At 37.6% G+C, this 18,646-nt stretch overlaps 1 protein-coding gene across 1 annotated transcript in view; it reads right to left on the bottom strand.

Annotated features, from left to right (window-relative positions):
* Positions 1–18,646, bottom strand: part of LOC102536491 (complement receptor type 1) — a 79,243-nt gene that overhangs the window by 34,753 nt on the left and 25,844 nt on the right. The window contains 4 exon segments of the mRNA XM_072948195.1: positions 981–1,376; positions 3,483–3,568; positions 7,016–7,111; positions 7,890–8,082. Coding sequence (XP_072804296.1) covers positions 981–1,376; positions 3,483–3,568; positions 7,016–7,111; positions 7,890–8,082 — 771 coding nt within the window.

The following is an 18,646-nucleotide window of genomic DNA, read 5'->3' as shown; positions in this document are numbered from 1 at the left end:
GTTTTAAGAGGCTGATGTGGGTGGGTGGAAAGGTTGTAAGCTCCATCCCTATCCCTAGGTGTCAGCCTCATTTACCCATCCACCCATAAGCCAGCTATTGTGGCATGAGAAGACAGGACAAGTCATCAAGAACAAATTCCAGTACACAAGCCTGTCTGTGTAAGGAGAGGGCACATTTATTAGAGAGTGTGTGACTCAGGGAGTAGCTGCCTCCACTCATAGTCCTTTGGGTGTGTGCTTGGGCATCATCAGAACTCATCTGAACTTCAACCTAATGTACATCTAATTCAAGATGAATGAAAAATCGACTGGACTTTGAACAAGTTACTTTCACTTTCATTTTCAGATTTCTAATGACAAATGTAGGAGGTGGACCCAGAACAAAATTTACCATCTCTGTCCCTATTCCTAGCCTAGGATATTTTTCTTTATGGGTCGGTTACTTTCTGTGATAAATGCTGATAAAAGTGTGGCAAGAAGCTCAGCATCCCACCTCTGCGCCAACACACTGCAGCCTGCTCCTGGGTAAGCCACTTAGTAGCACGTAATTTAGATAATTTCTTAAACCTCTGTAAAGTTAAGCTAATTTCATTGTCACACTGATGTAAGAATCACACAATTTAAAGGCATGTTTTAAAGAGTGGGCAAGATTATCACAGGACTAACCAGAGAGTTCTCATGACTCTTCAATATAACTGAGAAATAATAGAGCTGGTCTTGTGTCTAGAGAATTGGTCAGTAGGAGAGGCCCTAATGTCCCCTTCCTTGATGAATTAAATCTTGCTTCTCAAATGAAGGCACATACACACAAGTGCACACATCCGTACACGCACACACATCCCCTTAATTTCACGCTGCCTCTCCCCAAATGTACTCACACCGCTCACCACACATCCTTCCCCCAGAACAAGCACTAATCTCCTCATCCTCCTACAATTCCTGTCATCTGGGGGCCCCTTCAAAGCCTCAGTCAGACTCACCCCTGGAGCAGCTGGGCAGCTCCGGCACCCACTGGTCTTGGCCTTGGCAATGAACAGTGGAGGGTCCTTTCATGGTAAAGCCAGGCTGACACGTAAACCTCACCATTTCATGTAAGAATAAGCTTCTGTTCTCAGACATCATGATGCCGTTTTCAACTTCTGGACGCGTGCACTTATTAGGTATAATGCAGCGAGGGGGAGGGCCGCTCCAGATGCCAACTTGATTGTCTTCGCTGGTGCAGTATATGGACAGCTCACCCACGAGGTCAAACAGCTTCCTCTTTCTCTCTCCAAGGTTGCAACAGTAGGTCACCACCGTTCCATATGGAAAATATTCTCTGTTGGTGCTGACAAAGTCTCCGTTGGCGATGGCTGGGGGTGGCCCACAAGGAATACCTGGGAAAAGGGACAGCAAGTTAAAACCCCAATTCCTTAAAGTTATATTCAATCATGACTTTTGCTAACCACTTAGAAAAATGACCCAAATGGCAATATTCAGAAGACTTCTGCTCTTCTCTTCTCTTTGCTAATATACAGACATCTGTTCACACAACTGCAGACTAGATAACCACAATATCATGACTCCTGCTCTTCTCAATGTTACTTCAATAAATGTACTCACATATTATTACCGTCCATATACTTTTCATTGCAAGTGAGAACTTTTATATATCACCGAATTCATTTTCAAATTTAATTCTCTCCCTGTTGAAGGCATTGGTATTTATTCAGTTGGTTATTACTGAGGTACAGCATGGAATATGGATTATCAAATACATAAAGTCCAAAGCTCAAGCACAACTAACACAAAATAGATAGAGCACAAGCATACAAAATACACGTGGCAGACCAGTCACAGTTTCAGAGGGAATAAAAATAACTGAACATCTGTTCTATTCTATGCTGATGAATCTGAAAATGAGAATACTAGAAATAAAGATATATGTTGCTAATACTGACTCAAGAAGAGGCAGAATTTTGAAGAATCAGGAAAAATATATCAAAAACGCTGCTCCTAAAAACATATGAAGCACAGGTCATTTTACAGACAAATTTAAGCTAACGTGCAGCTAACAGATAACTCCTAGACATTTAAAATCATTTTCAAGCATTTAAAATATTTCAATCTTTTTTTAAACATTTTTATTGAGTTATAGTCATTTTACAATGTTGTGTCAAATTCCAGTGTAGAGCACGATTTTTCAGTTATAGATGAACATACATATATTCATTGTCACATTTTTTTTTGCTGTGAGCTACCACAAGATCTTGTATATATTTCCCTGTGCTATACAGTATAATCTTGTTTATCTACTCTGCATTTCAATCTTTTTTGACAAGTACCTTAAGTAGATGCTCATTGACTTATTTATTTTAACTTTTAAAAGCAAATTTCAGAAGATGCATATTTCTTGTAGAAGATTTGTAACATACAAATGTCAATCACCTTTTAGCCCATTGCTAGAAAGAAGCACTGTTAACTACTTAATGTGTAATCTTTAATACACACGCCTGCACTTAGCTATTTCTACGATATCTGTTAGCTGAGTTTAATGCTTCAGAGTAAGAATGTACTTTCTGATTCCATTTGGTAGATTTCTGTCTCTTGTCTATCCATTCGGGCATATTTTAATCTTTTTTCTTAACAGATCCACATGCCTTGTTCCTTTTATCAGATTATTTCCAGAACATTGTTTGGAACATATTCCACATTTAGATTCTTTTGACTTTTCCACTTTCATAAATAATAATGTAGGTAACACCTGTACATTAATCCCTGCAAAAACCCGTGATGAGTACTTTTTTTTAAAGAATAAATCAAACTGTAGAATTTTGGGATTAAAGGCATGCAATCCCTTAAAGTTTTTTTGATGCATATTCGGTACTGACCTGTAAGAAAGTTTCTTACCACTAATCTTACTACCAGTTGGGTTGGAGAATGTTGAATTCTTCAGATTAGCACCAAACCCAGCATTACAGCCTCTTATGCTCTTTGTGATTTTGCAGCTGCTCCCTCCTCTAAGTGCCTCACAGTGTAGGAATCTCATAGCCCAAACAACTTGTAGGAAACTTGGCCTGTCACTGTTCAGACAGAGAAGAAGAAAGCAGGGAGGGCCCAGGACTTGAACACATGACCTGGGAGTAAGAGTTGACAGAGAAGACGCAGGGCACCTTCACCAATGTTGTGCTCCTTTACTTCAGTAAAGACAGTCACCTTCAACTGGAAGGTGTTCAACCAACAAAGGGAAATTTGGGGCTGTTCGAATTGAGTTCAAGACGACTGTTTAAACTAAATAAAATAAATGATTCCCCAGGATAAGGAAAAACCAGGAGGAACTGGAAGCTTGAAACATCGTGAACACTTTGAAGGATATGAGTGTTTTCTTCAAATACCATCAGGAGTATCCCGTTGCCAAGAGGGATGAAATGTGTTCCTTGGAATTCTAGAGGGCAGCTCTAGGATTGATCACGGAATAAACGGGGAAAGAGATTTCAACTCACGTTCACAAACTGGTGGCTCCGTGTCCCAAATGACAGAATCGCCTGAGATGATACATTCAGCAGATGAGTGACCAACAAGTCGATACCTGAAAGCAAAAAGGGGAAAGATCACTGTGCCCTACACATCCCATCAACTTGCTCAGCTCGCGTGCATGGCACAGCTGAAAGACTTCAATCTGAGAGAAGCCTAGGGACTCGCCTAAACTCCATGCATTTTATCTGGCTTTCTTATCTCTGTTTTTCTATCCTTTCACTACTGAAAGGAACATTGCCTTTCTAATTGCTCATGGCTCCCACTGCTTCTTAATTTCTTGGTTTCATTTTGGATTGAACCATGTACCAAAATAAAATAATCCTTTCATAGACCTGTCTGCTAATTTTGTTCTTAACATCGTTTTTTTCTCTCATTTAATTATTGCCACTTAAATTTATTTTGCATTTTCTTGATGTGTGTGTATATATATATTGTATATTGTATATTAGCACTGTTATGTCATTTTAATTTAAGCATATTTCTTTTGAATATGTCAAGATTGTGATGCTTCTGATCGTATTTGGAAGCTTTTGTTTTTTGACAGGGAGATTAAACTATCCACCTTTACTGACCTAAATCATGTATTTGATCTTGCTTTTGTCATCACTGCCTCCAATGGTAAGGATGTAGCAATGAATAAAACAGATCTGCTCCAAACATATTAGGGCTTATTTCTGGCAGAAGAGACAGATATATTTCCCTGTTTTTTTTTTTTTTCTTCCTTCTCATTTGTTACAGGAACAAGACAGGTGCATGTACCTCTTCTAGTTTTTCTATTAACTTGGAAGCTAAATATCCAAATTTTGTTCCATTAGAAATTTCATTTCATGTATGTGTTCTATATATATGTATTATTTATATGTATACATAATATATATACACACATACACAGGTTTAAAATGCATTTTCTGAATCTTGTTGTCAAAATATGTATAGTCTACCCATCTCCTATGTAATAGAAGTTTAGCATGTGTTTTTTGCTATCTCCCATTCTCTAGTTTTATGGATATATTTTTTGACTTTAAAAATGGTTATTAAAGTATGATTACTTTACAAAGTTTTTCTTTTTAATAATTAGTTCTGTCATTATATTCATATTCACCAAGACTGAACCAAGAAGAAACTGACCACTTGAACAAACCGATCACTAGAAATGAAATTGAATTAGCAATAAAAAACCTCCCTACAAATAAAAGTCCAGAACTGGGCAGCTTCACCAGGGAATTCTACCAAACATACAAAGAAGAACTCATACCAGCCCTTCTCAAACTCTTCCAGAAGATTGAAAAGGAGGGAATACTCCCAAACTCATTCTATGAAGCCACCATCACCCTGATACCAAAACCAGGCAAAGACACTACCAAAAAAGAGAATTATGGGCCAATATCACTAATGAACATAGATGCAAAAATCCTCACCAAAATATTAGCAAATAGAACCCAACAACAAAACTTGTTAAATATTTGATCTTGTCTTTTAAAATTTGGTTTTGTTTTTTGGGTTTTTTCAGCCAATTCTCTATCTCAGTGAGATTTACCATTCTTCTTTGAAAAAAAAATATGTGTTCATTGCCTGAGTTTATCTTTTTCTATTTCTCCACAAGTATGCTTCCTGGAAAGTATGCAGGTGTGAGCCCGGGGTCCTTGCTTATCCTTGAATGTGTATCTGGAGCCTCTTGCTGTGACTGCTAGCTTCACTCATTAGAAAATTTGTCTTCTGCAGTTTAGCCTTGGAGAGGACCAATGTGATGTCAGTATAAATTAACTTCTCTTGCAGGAGTTACAGGTTATTAATTTCCTTTCTGCATCCTTTTATTTTGTTACTGTTGTTGTTGTTCTTATCTCGGAAATACAGAAGGACATTCCCTAGTGATGGGAATTTTAGGCGCTTATTGTTTCCCCTTCTGCCATTTTTGTTACATGAATTTTTAATCCTGGTATTCTTTTTCACGTGTCGTCTATTTTCTCCTTTTCTTCATCCCTTTCCACTGAAATCTGGGACAATTCAATTTTCTTCTTACTTTCTCCTTAATTTTCTACAATATTCAGTGTGTTTATCACAGATTTTTTTTAGTTTGATAATTGTCCTTTTAGTTCCTAGGCAAATATTCTTGATTTCCTAACTAGCTTCACAGAGCAGTGTACAACTGAATCTTGTTAAAAGTGTGAACAGGAGATTTCTAAGAGTTCCTCCTGTTTTTTGAAAGTAACTCTATTTTGTAAGCAGAAATTCCTTTTGATTTTTCCGATTGGCCTTTTTAATATTAATTTCCTATAATATATTATAAATTAAACTGTTTTCTGTTCTATACCATTGAGATATTAGTTCTTATTCAGTATATGATAAAGAGGGTATAGTCAGGGGAATTATAGACTGCACTTAAAAATGCTCAGGGAAAGAAACAAGACTGTAGATTTCTCTACTTTTACTTTGTCACATTATACATTGTATAATCTGTAAGTCCTTGGTTAGCATATATGCTGAAGGCACAAGTTTCTTTTCTGTGTTTATCATGGCAATATATATTTGTCCTATATTTTTTTAACTGTTTCAGCTGGTCACATTGGAAGAGAGGCTGATACTCCACTGGCGCTAAGCAAGGCTAAGCATGAAAGGTAGGACTGCTGCCCAGGGCACACTTTACATGTGACATTTTCACAAGGGGCTCTTTGCGAGTTGAATAGTGTTTCCCCAAAAAGGCGTTTTGAAGCCCAACCCCAAACCGCATGAGTATAATCTTATTTGAAAATAAGGTCTTTGCAAATATAATCACATTAAGATAAGGTCATTAGAGTGGGCTCATATCCAATATGATTGGCATCTTTATTGAAAAAAAGAACTTTGGACATTGACTAAACAGACAGCACAATGCCATGTGAAGACACAGACACAGAGTGAAGATGGGAAGATGGAGGCAAAAATTGGAAAGGCACTGCCACATGCCAAGGAAGGTCTGAGACTCCCATGAGCTGCAGGAGGCAAGGAGGGAACCTGCCTCAGGGCTTTGGTGGGAGCATGTCCTGCCAACACCTTGATTTCAGACTTCCAGCCTCCATAACTGTGAGAGAATACATTTTTGAGGTTGCCCTAAGCCACCCTGTTTGTCATACTTTGTTACAGCAGCCCTGACAGACCAATAGTGAATCTACCTTTAAGATTTTCTTTCTCACCTGGTTGCTCCATGGTCTTCCCTTCCTTCAGTATCTGCTCTGGGTCAGGGATTTCGTATGATTTGACTATGCCCTCCGTCCACCCTCCTCCTTTCTACCTGGTGAATACCTCGCTCTTCTTCTACTCACTTCCCTGGTTTCCAGCAAGGATACAGATTATCCCCCGAATCCTCCTGTACCATTTTTCATTTCAATAAGGAGTTAAACACCTATATTCCAGCTTTTTAAGAACAGGTGGTAACAGCCTCGTTTTCCTTTCTGAGATGTGGCCAGATGATAGTATTGCTGTTCTGAAACTCTTGACCCAAGAGGTGTTGCTGCCAACTCACCCTCTGTTACAAGAATATGTAATTCTGGATCTGAACTGGGTGTTTGTGTCTATGTGCACCACGCCATTCAGAGGATCTGCAGGAGTTTTGCATGATCTTCCTTGAAAAAGAAACAGAATTTTAGAGCCAGAAAGAGTCATCTGAACTTTTGTTAGTCCATAACACGTTAGTCCCCACCTGACTGCAGCTTCCCGAAGAGCATACGCAATTCTGGGAACCACAGATTTTGCCACCTTGAGGAACTTCACCAGATTCCTCAGGATCAGCCACTTCCTGAGCACCGCTTTCGTTTTTTTAATTTTATTTATTTATTTTTATTCTTTTTTTTTAGGTGTACTTGATTTAAAATGTTAGTTTCAGGTATACAACAAAGTGATTCATTTATACATATACATACATACGTTTATTACAATACATATATATTCTTTCCCATTATGACTAAGCACCACTTTCAAAAAGACCTCCTACCGATCTTTCTCATTCCTATATTGCGCCTCTCTGAAAAATGTAAAACTTCATTTATTAACAAGTGTTTACGCTGTCATTCAACCAGTACAAGTTAAAAATCTTAAAGTCTGGGATTATTTCCCCGCCTACACTTTCCTTTCCTGACACATTCGTGAAAATAGGACATCTCTAGTGAATAGAGATGTTCCTTCAGTCCTGCCTTGTGGTGGTCATTTCTTGTGAAATGAACTTGTAATGAACATGCCAGTAACTCAAGGCAGTAGGAAGAAATGACCAACAAGAAGAACTTCCACATCTATTATAGCCTAGGCGAACTTATCAAGACATGTCTCTGTTCCAAAATTTGAACATTGATCAGATTTATGGATTTTTGACTGACACAGATGAGTCCTCAATCTAGAGTTACTTACGATTACAGCTGTGTTTAGGTCTTGACCAGACAGAGTTTCCTTGGCAAATGATAGAGAGCACTCTCTTGAAGTAGCTATGGTAACCAGGGAGGCATTTAAAATTCACAGATGTCCCGATGGGAAACTCATCCTTGTCAATCTGTTCTGTAGGCATGGCAAATGGAGGATGCACCGGGGCTTTGCATTGACCTCAAGAGCAAGACCACAGTGACATTAAAGTTAGTGGAGAAACCTCAACTCTACTTTCTCTTTCTCCTCCAATAAGCTTCACAGATACAGCTGTCACCACTGCTGAAAGTCTGTTCCCAAGTCAGTTATATTATTCAGCACAAGGAAATTTGAGCACATGCTTTGTAGACAAAGTTCAATAACTAAGACTATACTATATGAAAGGATATTGTTAAGCACATATTTTAAATACTAGCTTTAGCTACTTCCCCTTAAGCCCTCCCAGTAGTTAAGTTAAAATAATGAAAATGTCATTTAGAGTCAGACAATATGAAATCACAAAGAAATATCTGCTGAAAAAAATATCATTTTATTTTAGTTCTGGAAATCTCTTTATTGTTTTGTTTTGTTTTTTAAATCCCATGTTCCCCTATTGGCACACTCTCTACTAATTAATTCAAATAATGGAGGATATGTTGGTCAATTTTATTAGTCTTCAAAGAATCAACTTTCGGCTTTATTGATTTACTCATTTTTATTTTATCTTTACTGAGATTTTCTTTACTTTATATGCTGTTCTTTTTTAAAAAATAATTTTTTGAGATGATTGCTTAGACCTTTTTTTGTTTTTAGATTTTCTAGTTTCTAAATAAGCATTCAGATGATTATTTTTATTCTAAATATAGTTATTTAGCTGTATTCCACAAGTTTTCACATGTTATATTTTCATTTTTCTGAGTTCAAAATATTTGATAAATTTTTAAACCAAAGCCATTGTTTCATCATTGACCCATGGTTTATTTAGAAATGCTTTACATAATTTATAAACATATGAGGCAGTTAAAAATTATATATTTATTTTCAAGTTTTGAAATTGACTGAGTTTATGGCTCAGCGTATGACCAACTGAGGCAATTTTATCATATGTGATTGTAAAAACTGTGTTTCTGTGGTAGTGGGTGCAGTGCTCTGGGTATGTTAGTAAGGCCCAACCTGTTACTCATATTTATTTAAATCTTCTAATACTTACTGATTTGTGGGGGTCTTATTCTACCAGATACTAAAGGAGTTGTGTTAAAATGTTCCACCTATTGTACATTTGTCTTATTTCTAACTCTATTTTTCACTTTGTGCATATACTTTTTTTTAACATTTTTATTTAAGTTCAGTAATGTACCTTTATTTTTTAAATCATATTTTCTGGTAGATAGACCCTTTTATCACTAGAAAATCTCTCTATCTCTAGTCTGCCTTTGCCTCACATTCTGTTTTGCCTGCTTTATTTGTAAGGCATATAAGAAACAAATAATAAGTTTGTCAATTTAACCCTCAATACATCTGTAATTATTATAAATATAAATACGCAGTGATAATTTAATGACAAAAATCCTCATAATGCCACATTTGCCAAATCAGCTTTCTTTTGGTTCTGTATAGTATGTTTTTCATCCTTTTATATTCATCCATTCTGTCTCTGAACATGTACGTTGTTTGTTTTGTATAGAACGTTTAGTTTTAATTTTTAATTAATTGTGACAGAGGTTCCCAAACTTAGTTCACAGGGCTCTTATGGTCTCAGTAATTTTTTCATGTCATTCCTAGTCAAAAAAGAAATACTTAGCATTTCTATTTATTAAATAATTAGGCCCAAACAACTTAATAAGTCTTGTGCCCACCATAATTCTTAATATGGAATGTTGAACACTGCTCAACTTCTCAAAGCTTGGAATCAGATCATAAACCACCACTTAATTTCCTATTCCACATTAATTTTCATTTGGTATTTTCTCTTTATTATGATCATAGCTGAAAACCCAGCTTTGCAAAGATATGATGTCGACCAAGTGGAACCCTGGGAATCTAATGGAACTAAGCTAATTTGAGCCATTTTCACAATATGTGAGAGAATTCAAGTATTGCTGTGTAACTCACAGGTCCCCTGCAAATTCATAAACACCCCTAGGGCACCTCAGCCCACAGTGTGGGAAATGCAGCAGTATGACAACCTTCGTCTTTAAAGTGGAAATGTCTGTTTATATTTAATATAATTGTTGATGTATTTTGGATTCGATCTACCATCTATTTGTTTTTTCATTTGTCCTGTGTTGTCTATGGTCTTTATTCTCTTCTTTTGCCTTCTTTTTGATTATCAGTTATGTTTATTATTTTACTTCTGTTTCTTTTTATTACATGATTAGTGACACATTCCTTTAAAGAACATCCTTAATTATTAATATGCATCCTTAACATATTAACATGTAAGTAGCAATTATAATTTCCCCAACAATTCATGAACTGTAGAAGATGCTAACTCCATTTAGTTCCCTCCTGTCTTTTGTACTACCATTATCATGTATTTAAATTCTACACATATTTTAAACTATCACAGGTCATGGTCAATATACACACTGCAGACTATGTCTTGGACTGTAACCATGTGCTACTAACCTGCACCTAATGTTAATGGGCTCCCTCAACAGACTCAGCTAAGGTTTTGAAAATCTGTGTGGAAATGTGTAGTAGGCTGAATAGTGAGCTCCCAAAAACATCCATGCCCTGATCCCTGGAAATTGTGAACATTACCCAATGAGATCACAGGGCTTGGCAGATGTAATTAAGTGAAAAATCTTGAGATAGGAAGATAATCCTAGATTATTTGGGTGGGCCCTAAATTCAATCACAAAGGTCCTTATATGAAGGAAACAAAGGATCAAAGGAGGCAGAAGAAGCAAGAGTTTTGAAAATGCTACACTGCTGGCTTTGAAAGTAGAGGAAAGGGGCCATGAGCCAAAGGATGTAGGCAGCCTCTAGAAGATAGAAAGTGCAAAGAAACCTATACTTACTTCCCAGAGCATCCAGAAGGAACATCCAGAAGGAACACAGCCCTAAGGATCCACTTTAGATTTAGATCTCCAGAACCAGAAGAGAATAAATGTCTATTGTTTTAAGTCCTTAAGTTTGTGGTAACTTGTTACAGCAGTAATAAGAAACTAATACAAAAAATAATGGCATATGATGTTAAAAACTTTGGATTCATAGAGACCTGGCCTTGAATCTGATGTCTTCTACTTACTAGCTGTGAGGTCTTAGATGAGCTGCTTAAATTTCTCTGAGCTTCAGTTTCATCTTCAAAAAGCCAATGATAATATTTACCTAATAAGTTTGCTGGAAGGGTCAAAGATGCAAAACACTTAGTAGCATCTTACACATAGATGGCACTTGATTAATTGTAGTTACAGTTATTATCCCCAGAAAAAGGAAAATGCTAACAGGTAGATTTGGATGTTCTGCAAATGTAGGCATGCTCACTTTGCTTCCAAGAGTTTATTTTCTACCTAAGTGTAGAGAGCTAGTTTGAAATAAACCTACTTTTCAGGAAAGCCCTGGAAGACCTCAGTGACCAGTGATCTCAGAAGTTCTGGATGAGTGTGTCCCAGATTCAACCTGGGATTTGATCTCTGCAGCCCATGAGCATGGTTCCCACTGGATCACTGACAGATAGGAGAATTCCTTAAGAAAGTGGATCCATCTAGTCATTTGGCCTGCATAGCTGCTAAGTTGCCTTTTTCCTGTTTATTGGTTTTAATCAGAATCAAGAAATTTAATCTATGTAATTTACTTAAGCAAAGGATGGTGATCAAAGAAAGCTCATATTTCTTACTTATTTTTCTCTAATATTAGACAGCCTTACATCTATCACTACACATTTTCATTATTAAACCAGCAGTTGTTAAGCGAGAGTACCCTTGTCTATGTTTCTTGCCTCATCTTGTACCACTGTGTCCTCTGATTGAGCTGAAATCCTTTTGTCCCCCTTCTTTAGGTTTAAGCTATATGTTCTTTCTTCTGTCTATAATATTCCTTCCATGTGATATACTTTCGTCTTCATTCTAACTTCCACTGTTCTTCCAAACCTCTGCTAAAATGTTGCTTCCTCATTGAAGCCTTCCCTGAGCTTCCCAGGGATTTCAAATCTGAACTACTTCCCTCTACCCCACCCCATAATAATTTATAGTCAGACCATTTACTTTTCCTTTTAAATCACTTATTACAAGTTGTGCTTATTATATTTATGTGCTTTAAAAGATGTATCTATTTCTCTCAATAGATATTAGACATGCATAATCTGAGGGCAAGAAACCCAGTGATTTTTGGTCCTTTAAACTAATACCTAGTCCAGGTGCTTAGCACTTGAATATAAGTACTCAGTGCATATTTGTTGCAATGAATAGATGAAAGATGAATTACCTATAAAACTTAAAAAAAAATCAAGAGTCAAGGCTATATCCCCAAAAGCTGATTCAGTGGGTCTGAGTTACAGCCCAGAAAACTGTATTTTGTGATTTTGATAAATAATAGCACTTAGGGAAACACTGCGACAAACAGAAAAAAAAAAGTTAAAAAAACAAACAAAAACAAAAAAACTCCTGTGATGTGATTTCAAATGTTATGCCTTCATCTTTTCTAGGTGATGTGTGGGATGAATGTCATTTTGATATTTGTCTTATTTAGTGATACTGGACAAGGTAAGAGGTTCCAAGTGGAGCTTCTGTTGCCAAGAGTTTTACCAGGAGAGGCTGAATGTCACAACGAAGTTCACAAGGAGAAGACAGAGATCTAAAACAACAAAGCAAATGGGATGAACTATTCTTGGAATGGCATTCCTTTCCTTTAATTACCTAAAATTCTTTCCTGAGTCCTGGCTATGATATATGTAATAATAAAAATGCAAATTTGAAAAATAGTCCAAATAAAAAGGAACACATGAGCCTTCACCAGAGAAAGCTTGATCTAGTTTTCTTTTCCTCCTTCAATACAAATCCCTCAAATTATGGCCCATTCCTATGATAAATATATTAATACGAACTCTATAAACTCAAGATCTACCATAGCTTATCAAAAAATCTTTTGGTTTAGCTTTATTAAGATACATTACATACAATAACTGAAAATATTTAAAGTATACAATTTGATGACTTTTGTCACATGCACCATGAAACCATCACCACAATCAAGATGACAAACATTTCCATCACACTCCCTACAAGTTTTCTAATGTTTCTTTGTAATCCATCTACCTCTCTACCTCCTTTTCTAGGCAACCTCCAACCTGCTTCCTCTTACACAGATTGATCTGACTTCTGGAATTTCATATAAACTAAATCACTCAGTTTGTACTTGTTATTTTTGTCTAGCTTTCACACAGCATAATTATTTTGAGAATGATCCAGATCGTTGCATATAAAAATTTGTTTTCTGTATTTTGTTTTTGCTGAGTAACATTCAGTTATAAAAATACATTTTAATTTAGTTTACTCATTCAGTTGTTCAAGGACATTTGAATGGTTTCCAGTTGTTGGCTATTACAAATAAAGCTGCTATAAAAATTCATGTACAAGTCTTTGTGTGGACACAAGCTTTCATTTTTCTCGAGTAAATACTTAAGGGTAAAATGCCTAGTCATATGGCACATGTGCATTTAACTTTTTAAGAAATTGCTGAACTGTTTCCAAATTGGTTGTATCATTTTACCAATGAGCAATGTATGATTATTCCAGTTACTTCACCTTATAGCCAATACTTGGCATGGTCAGCTTTTAAAATTTTAGCCATTCTACCAGGTGTGTATTGTCATCTCTGTTATTTTTGTCCTGAATAACACAGTCCATCTTAAAATATTTCTGATTCGAATCTTCCATTCAAGGCAAGAATTGATGTATTCTATGCTATAAGCACAGTCTGCTCATTATTACTTGCATTGCTTCATACATGAGATATCCACCTGGAGTAGGCTCTGCCTTCCATTCTGCTCATTCTGTTCTTTATTGAAGGGTCCTGCAAATGCTTTCCTTAAGTAACTCTATCAGTTAAAGAAAAAAAGAGCATGTACTTTCAACTTTTATATATTTTATATTTAAATATTTAAACATACTTAAATATATATTATATATTATGATATATATTTGGTGCATTGTATATAATATGTATTATATGCTTTGGTATATAACATAGCATATTATTTAATACATGTATCATTTATTATAAAGAATATTATATATTACATATGAACTATGTATACAAATTATAATTTACTATTAGATATTAAATTTTAGTATATTATATAATTTAACAAAGCTATATAATTATATATTTGTAATATTTAATGTAATTGTATATGCTATATTATACAACAAAAATATCAGTACAACATAATATTATGTATGTCATATAATATAAATGTAGCATAATTTATGTGTATAAAAATTATTATTATAACAATATAATTTATATGTTCTGTTATAGTATTTAATATTTATATAATATGTATAATATATGTGCTATATATATGCTATATAATGTATATAATGATATGCTAATATATGTAAATAGAAATTTTAAGAAATATGATACAGATAAAAAACGTTTTAAATGCTTTGCTACTCACGGTGACTTAACATGACTTAAGATGTCAGAACTAACATCTAAATGGACAAAATAGAGTCTCAATGAGCTTCTCTGTTAATAATAGTGGATATAAAGCTATCTTTCAACTAGTCTTCTTGATGCTTTGTAGATTTTTTGTTTTTTCAGTTCTTGACCAGTTGTGATTAAACTGACCGTGTTTCTCCCTCTTAATGTCTATATGTGTGGAGGGGACTGTCAGCTATGCCATTCAATTCTTTGCTTGAGTTGGCCTTAGAATTATCTTCATTCAGTGTTTACATGAAGGGAAATTTTGAAGTTACTTGTCCAACTGTTAAGGTCATATTTAAAACTAGGTAATACAAACCACAAATCTATTCATCTTGAGCATATGTAAACTAAAGTAGGTCACAAATTACCGAAAACCAACTGAAACACCCCTCTTTTCTACCTTGCATCTTTACACACTCAAGTCACAGAGAGATCTGATCCAACCAAGTGAGGGCACCACAGTCTGCCTATGTTAAAATAAACACGGGTCCTAGTAATGCTTAATCAGTGTGCTGACTTTTATATAAAGTGAATATCGCTGTGAATCATCCTGTACAATCTTTTTTGAGGGGCTCACTCCTCAAGTGCTGTTGAAGCCATGCTCCTTCCACTCAGCCTTTTCCTATCATTGGATCTGAGACGTCTCCCTTTTCAGCCACTTTGTGGCCTTCAGGGTCCTGTGTGACTCTCTAGTTGTGCTTTTGGAGATCCCCATGGGGATTCTGAGGTTAATGCACACTGTCACGTACATTCCCTCATCTGATTTTCACAATAACCCTCTCAGATAGCAGAGTATCAGTTATGTTCATTTTATACATGTGGACTCTGGGAATCACGCAGGGATGTTAATTGACTTGCTGGGTCCAAGGCTCCCAGCTAGTAGGTAGCAGAAGCTGGAAAACCAGAACCCTGGCCTCCTAATTAAGGAGATTTCATAAAACCCTATCACCGTACTTCTCTACACATATATCTTGCAGGCATAGCCCTCTCTTGCATTTCTTTCAAATTCCACAGTGCTGTGCACACTGTCAGCATTCCATCAGCATTTTCTTTACCTAAATTACTTTGGCAAGTAAATACCAGACAGTTTAATTTAGGCTGCTTCATATTTTGAAGTTATTGTGATAATTTTAGTTAATATTATTTTTTTGCAATTAATAGTGTCTGCAATTGTACTCTAACAGTAACTTAATAAATATGGGCAAACTACAACAACATTCCAGTAAGAAGGGGGCAGTATACTCACAAAGTCCTCAAAAATTCTAAGCACAGATTGCTTAATTTACTTGACAGACTTCTCTTCTGAAATTAAAGCTTTAGGTTTTATCCCATCTCTTCACCTGACAGCTTCCTTTATGATGTCTTAGGAGATAAAATATTAACAACAATTTTTGTGGAAACTTGTTTTTCCCTATTCCTTGCTCTCTTAGAAGAGAAGGCCCAATCAAATAGTGAATGCAACATGTCTAGTGACAACAAAGAGCAAACTTGTTGTCCAGAAGAGACTGGACAAAACTAAATACTGTCACTTCAACTAAGAAATTGACAACAGTCCAAGCAACTAAGAAGACTTCTAAGGGAAGCCAAAAATAGGAAGAGAAGGGGCCTCATTAAAGGTGTTTACCTATTCGGAGTTAACGGTAAGGAAGGGAGAATGCTGCCTCGAAATTTTCATAATATCTATAAAAGGCTTTGTTTTGTTCTAAACAGTTGACTAAAATATGACAATATGTAAACATCTCTACACTTCCGTTCTACCTGCAACCAGTGACACTGAGGGTTCTAGAGCCTGGCTCCCTCTTCTATCCCCAAGCACCTAGGATCCTCTTAATATAGATGCTTGATAAGTGCACATTCATGCTAGTGGTGGTGGCTTGGGGTGTGAGTAGGGTGAATATAGCCCGATGCAGGGCAGTTTTCAGGGGATAACTGCACCCCCTGGACTGCGTGTCCAAACACAATCGTGAACAAAGGGCTGAAATAATGATTGGGGGATAGAAATTAAGTGGCAGGCACTGCGTAAGACCTTTGACATGCTTTATGCCATTTAGGTTAGCAGCCCCATGGGGCCGAGATCTCAGCATTCCCCTTGTACAGATGAGGAAACAGTGTAGTAACTTTCCGCACAATTAATCTATTGCTAGGATTAGAACCCAAGTTGGTCGAATTTCCAACCCGACTTTCTTTCACTATGATCAGTGCTACACTCTGCCGTGGCCAGAGACAAGGAATTCCGTGCAGCACCTGTTGAGCGTCTGCACCCTTCTCTGCACTACACACAACAGAAGTCCCCGCAGAGGGGAACTGACCAGCGCCATCAGGGTCTCCGGGCGCAGAGGGGATCCCAGAGCCGACCTGCCTACTCGCACACTCAGCCCCCAAGAGCGACTCTGCGAGGCGCGCGAGCGCCAGCCGGGCCGTGCCTGCACCGCCCCAGCTGCCCCGGCCGCCCCGTTCGCTGCGCCGGCTCCCGCGCCCGCTAGCATCTCACCCCAGGCCGCCGGTAGCGCGAGCAGCGCTAGGACCGCCAGAAAGGCTCCTCCGGAGCAGGAGACAGAGGGCGCTGGCGGTCGGAGTGGCCCCGGACTCCTCTGGGAAGAAGTTCCCATCCTTCTCAAGCGCCCCTAATAACCTGACGCGATCTCGGAGAAAAGTCCAGATCGGGAGAAAGCAGAGCGAAGATGAGAGATGTCCAACACCGGCTCTGCGCCCAGGGTGTGGGAAGTGCACCCCGCGTTATAGGAGGGGAAATAAAGCCCTTTGACCACAACTTCCCCTTGGTGGGTGAGACCTTGCTTACTCCCAATTTGCATTATTTCTAACAAGTCTAGCACCTGGAGACCACCTTAGAGGAGAAAAATCTGGCAGTGCTTTTAGTTCCTTGAAGTATTCTGCGAACGAAGATGGGCAGCTCCTGGTTCAGAGCTTCACGTCCACACACCTCTACACATTCCCTCTTCGCAAGAATCCGCGTGGGTAGGGCAGTTAATGAAATTCCTGCTCTCTGTGTTGAAGACACACTTGCAGGCAACATGTACAGGGAATATGAGGAATCAATTTCTTCGTGTTGAATTGAGATATACCATGCCATTAAAAGATTTTTAAAAAGAGAATGGTTTAATCAGATTTGCATGTTTAAAAAATATAATTCTGTGTATAGGATAGAGACCTGATTGGAATAACGCAATAGTGGCTGGAGAGACAAGCAAAGAAACTCTTGCCAACATGGGGTGAGATTTGATGGTGACCCTAACTAGGGATAAAGTAGACAATTAAGAAAGATATTGGAAATGCAATGAGCAAGTTTTGCTTCAGCATTGGGTTTTGGTTATTTCCTTTCTTAAAGTTAGTGGCCAGAAAAAGAAGGAAATTAGTAATTAGCCCTGGGATTCCAAATGAACGGTAGTGCTAGTTATTGAAATAAGAAACATGGGAGAGGGACAAGTTTGGGGCAGAGGGTTAAGCATTCAAAGGTGAGAGAAATGGGGGTGGGTGGTAGGCAGAATAAGGACCCCAAGATGTCCCTGCCCTAATCCCAGAACCTGTGATATGTTACCTTCTGTGGCAAGAGGGATTTCACAGGTGTGCTTAAGTTAAGGATTTTGAGATGGAGAGATTATCCTGCTTATGTGGGAGGATAACAGTCACAGGGGTACTTAGAAGAGGAAGGCAGCAGAACAGAGTGGAAGAAGGCACTGGCCGAGGCAGACTGGAGTTACGCTGCCGTAAGCCAAGGAATGCCGCTACCTCTAGAACCCGGAAGGGGCAAGGAAAGGATTCTCCCCCGGAGCTCTCAGAAGGAGTCAGTCCTACCAACACCTTGATCCAGCCCTCATTTTGGACTTTGACCTCCAGAATTGTTTAAAAAAAAAAACAAAAAACAAAACCAAAACTGTGTTGTTTTAAGATTCAAGGTAATTTGTTATGACAGTAACAGGACAGGGGACTAATATGGAAGGGGGAGGGGACCCTCAAGGGAGAGTGTCAACGGTTTTTTGGATTTTTAACTGAGAATGACGTAGTCAAGGGACGAATGGATTTTAGTGAGGGCCAGGAAGTGCGGGAATGTTATGGCAATATTCTAGGAAAAGGTTGGGAACACAGGAGTGGA

Source organism: Vicugna pacos, chromosome 22, assembly GCF_048564905.1.
Source record: "Vicugna pacos chromosome 22, VicPac4, whole genome shotgun sequence".
NCBI lineage: Eukaryota > Metazoa > Chordata > Mammalia > Artiodactyla > Camelidae > Vicugna > Vicugna pacos.
Note: the sequence above shows the minus strand (reverse complement) of the source record. Positions and strands in the feature narration are given on the sequence as shown.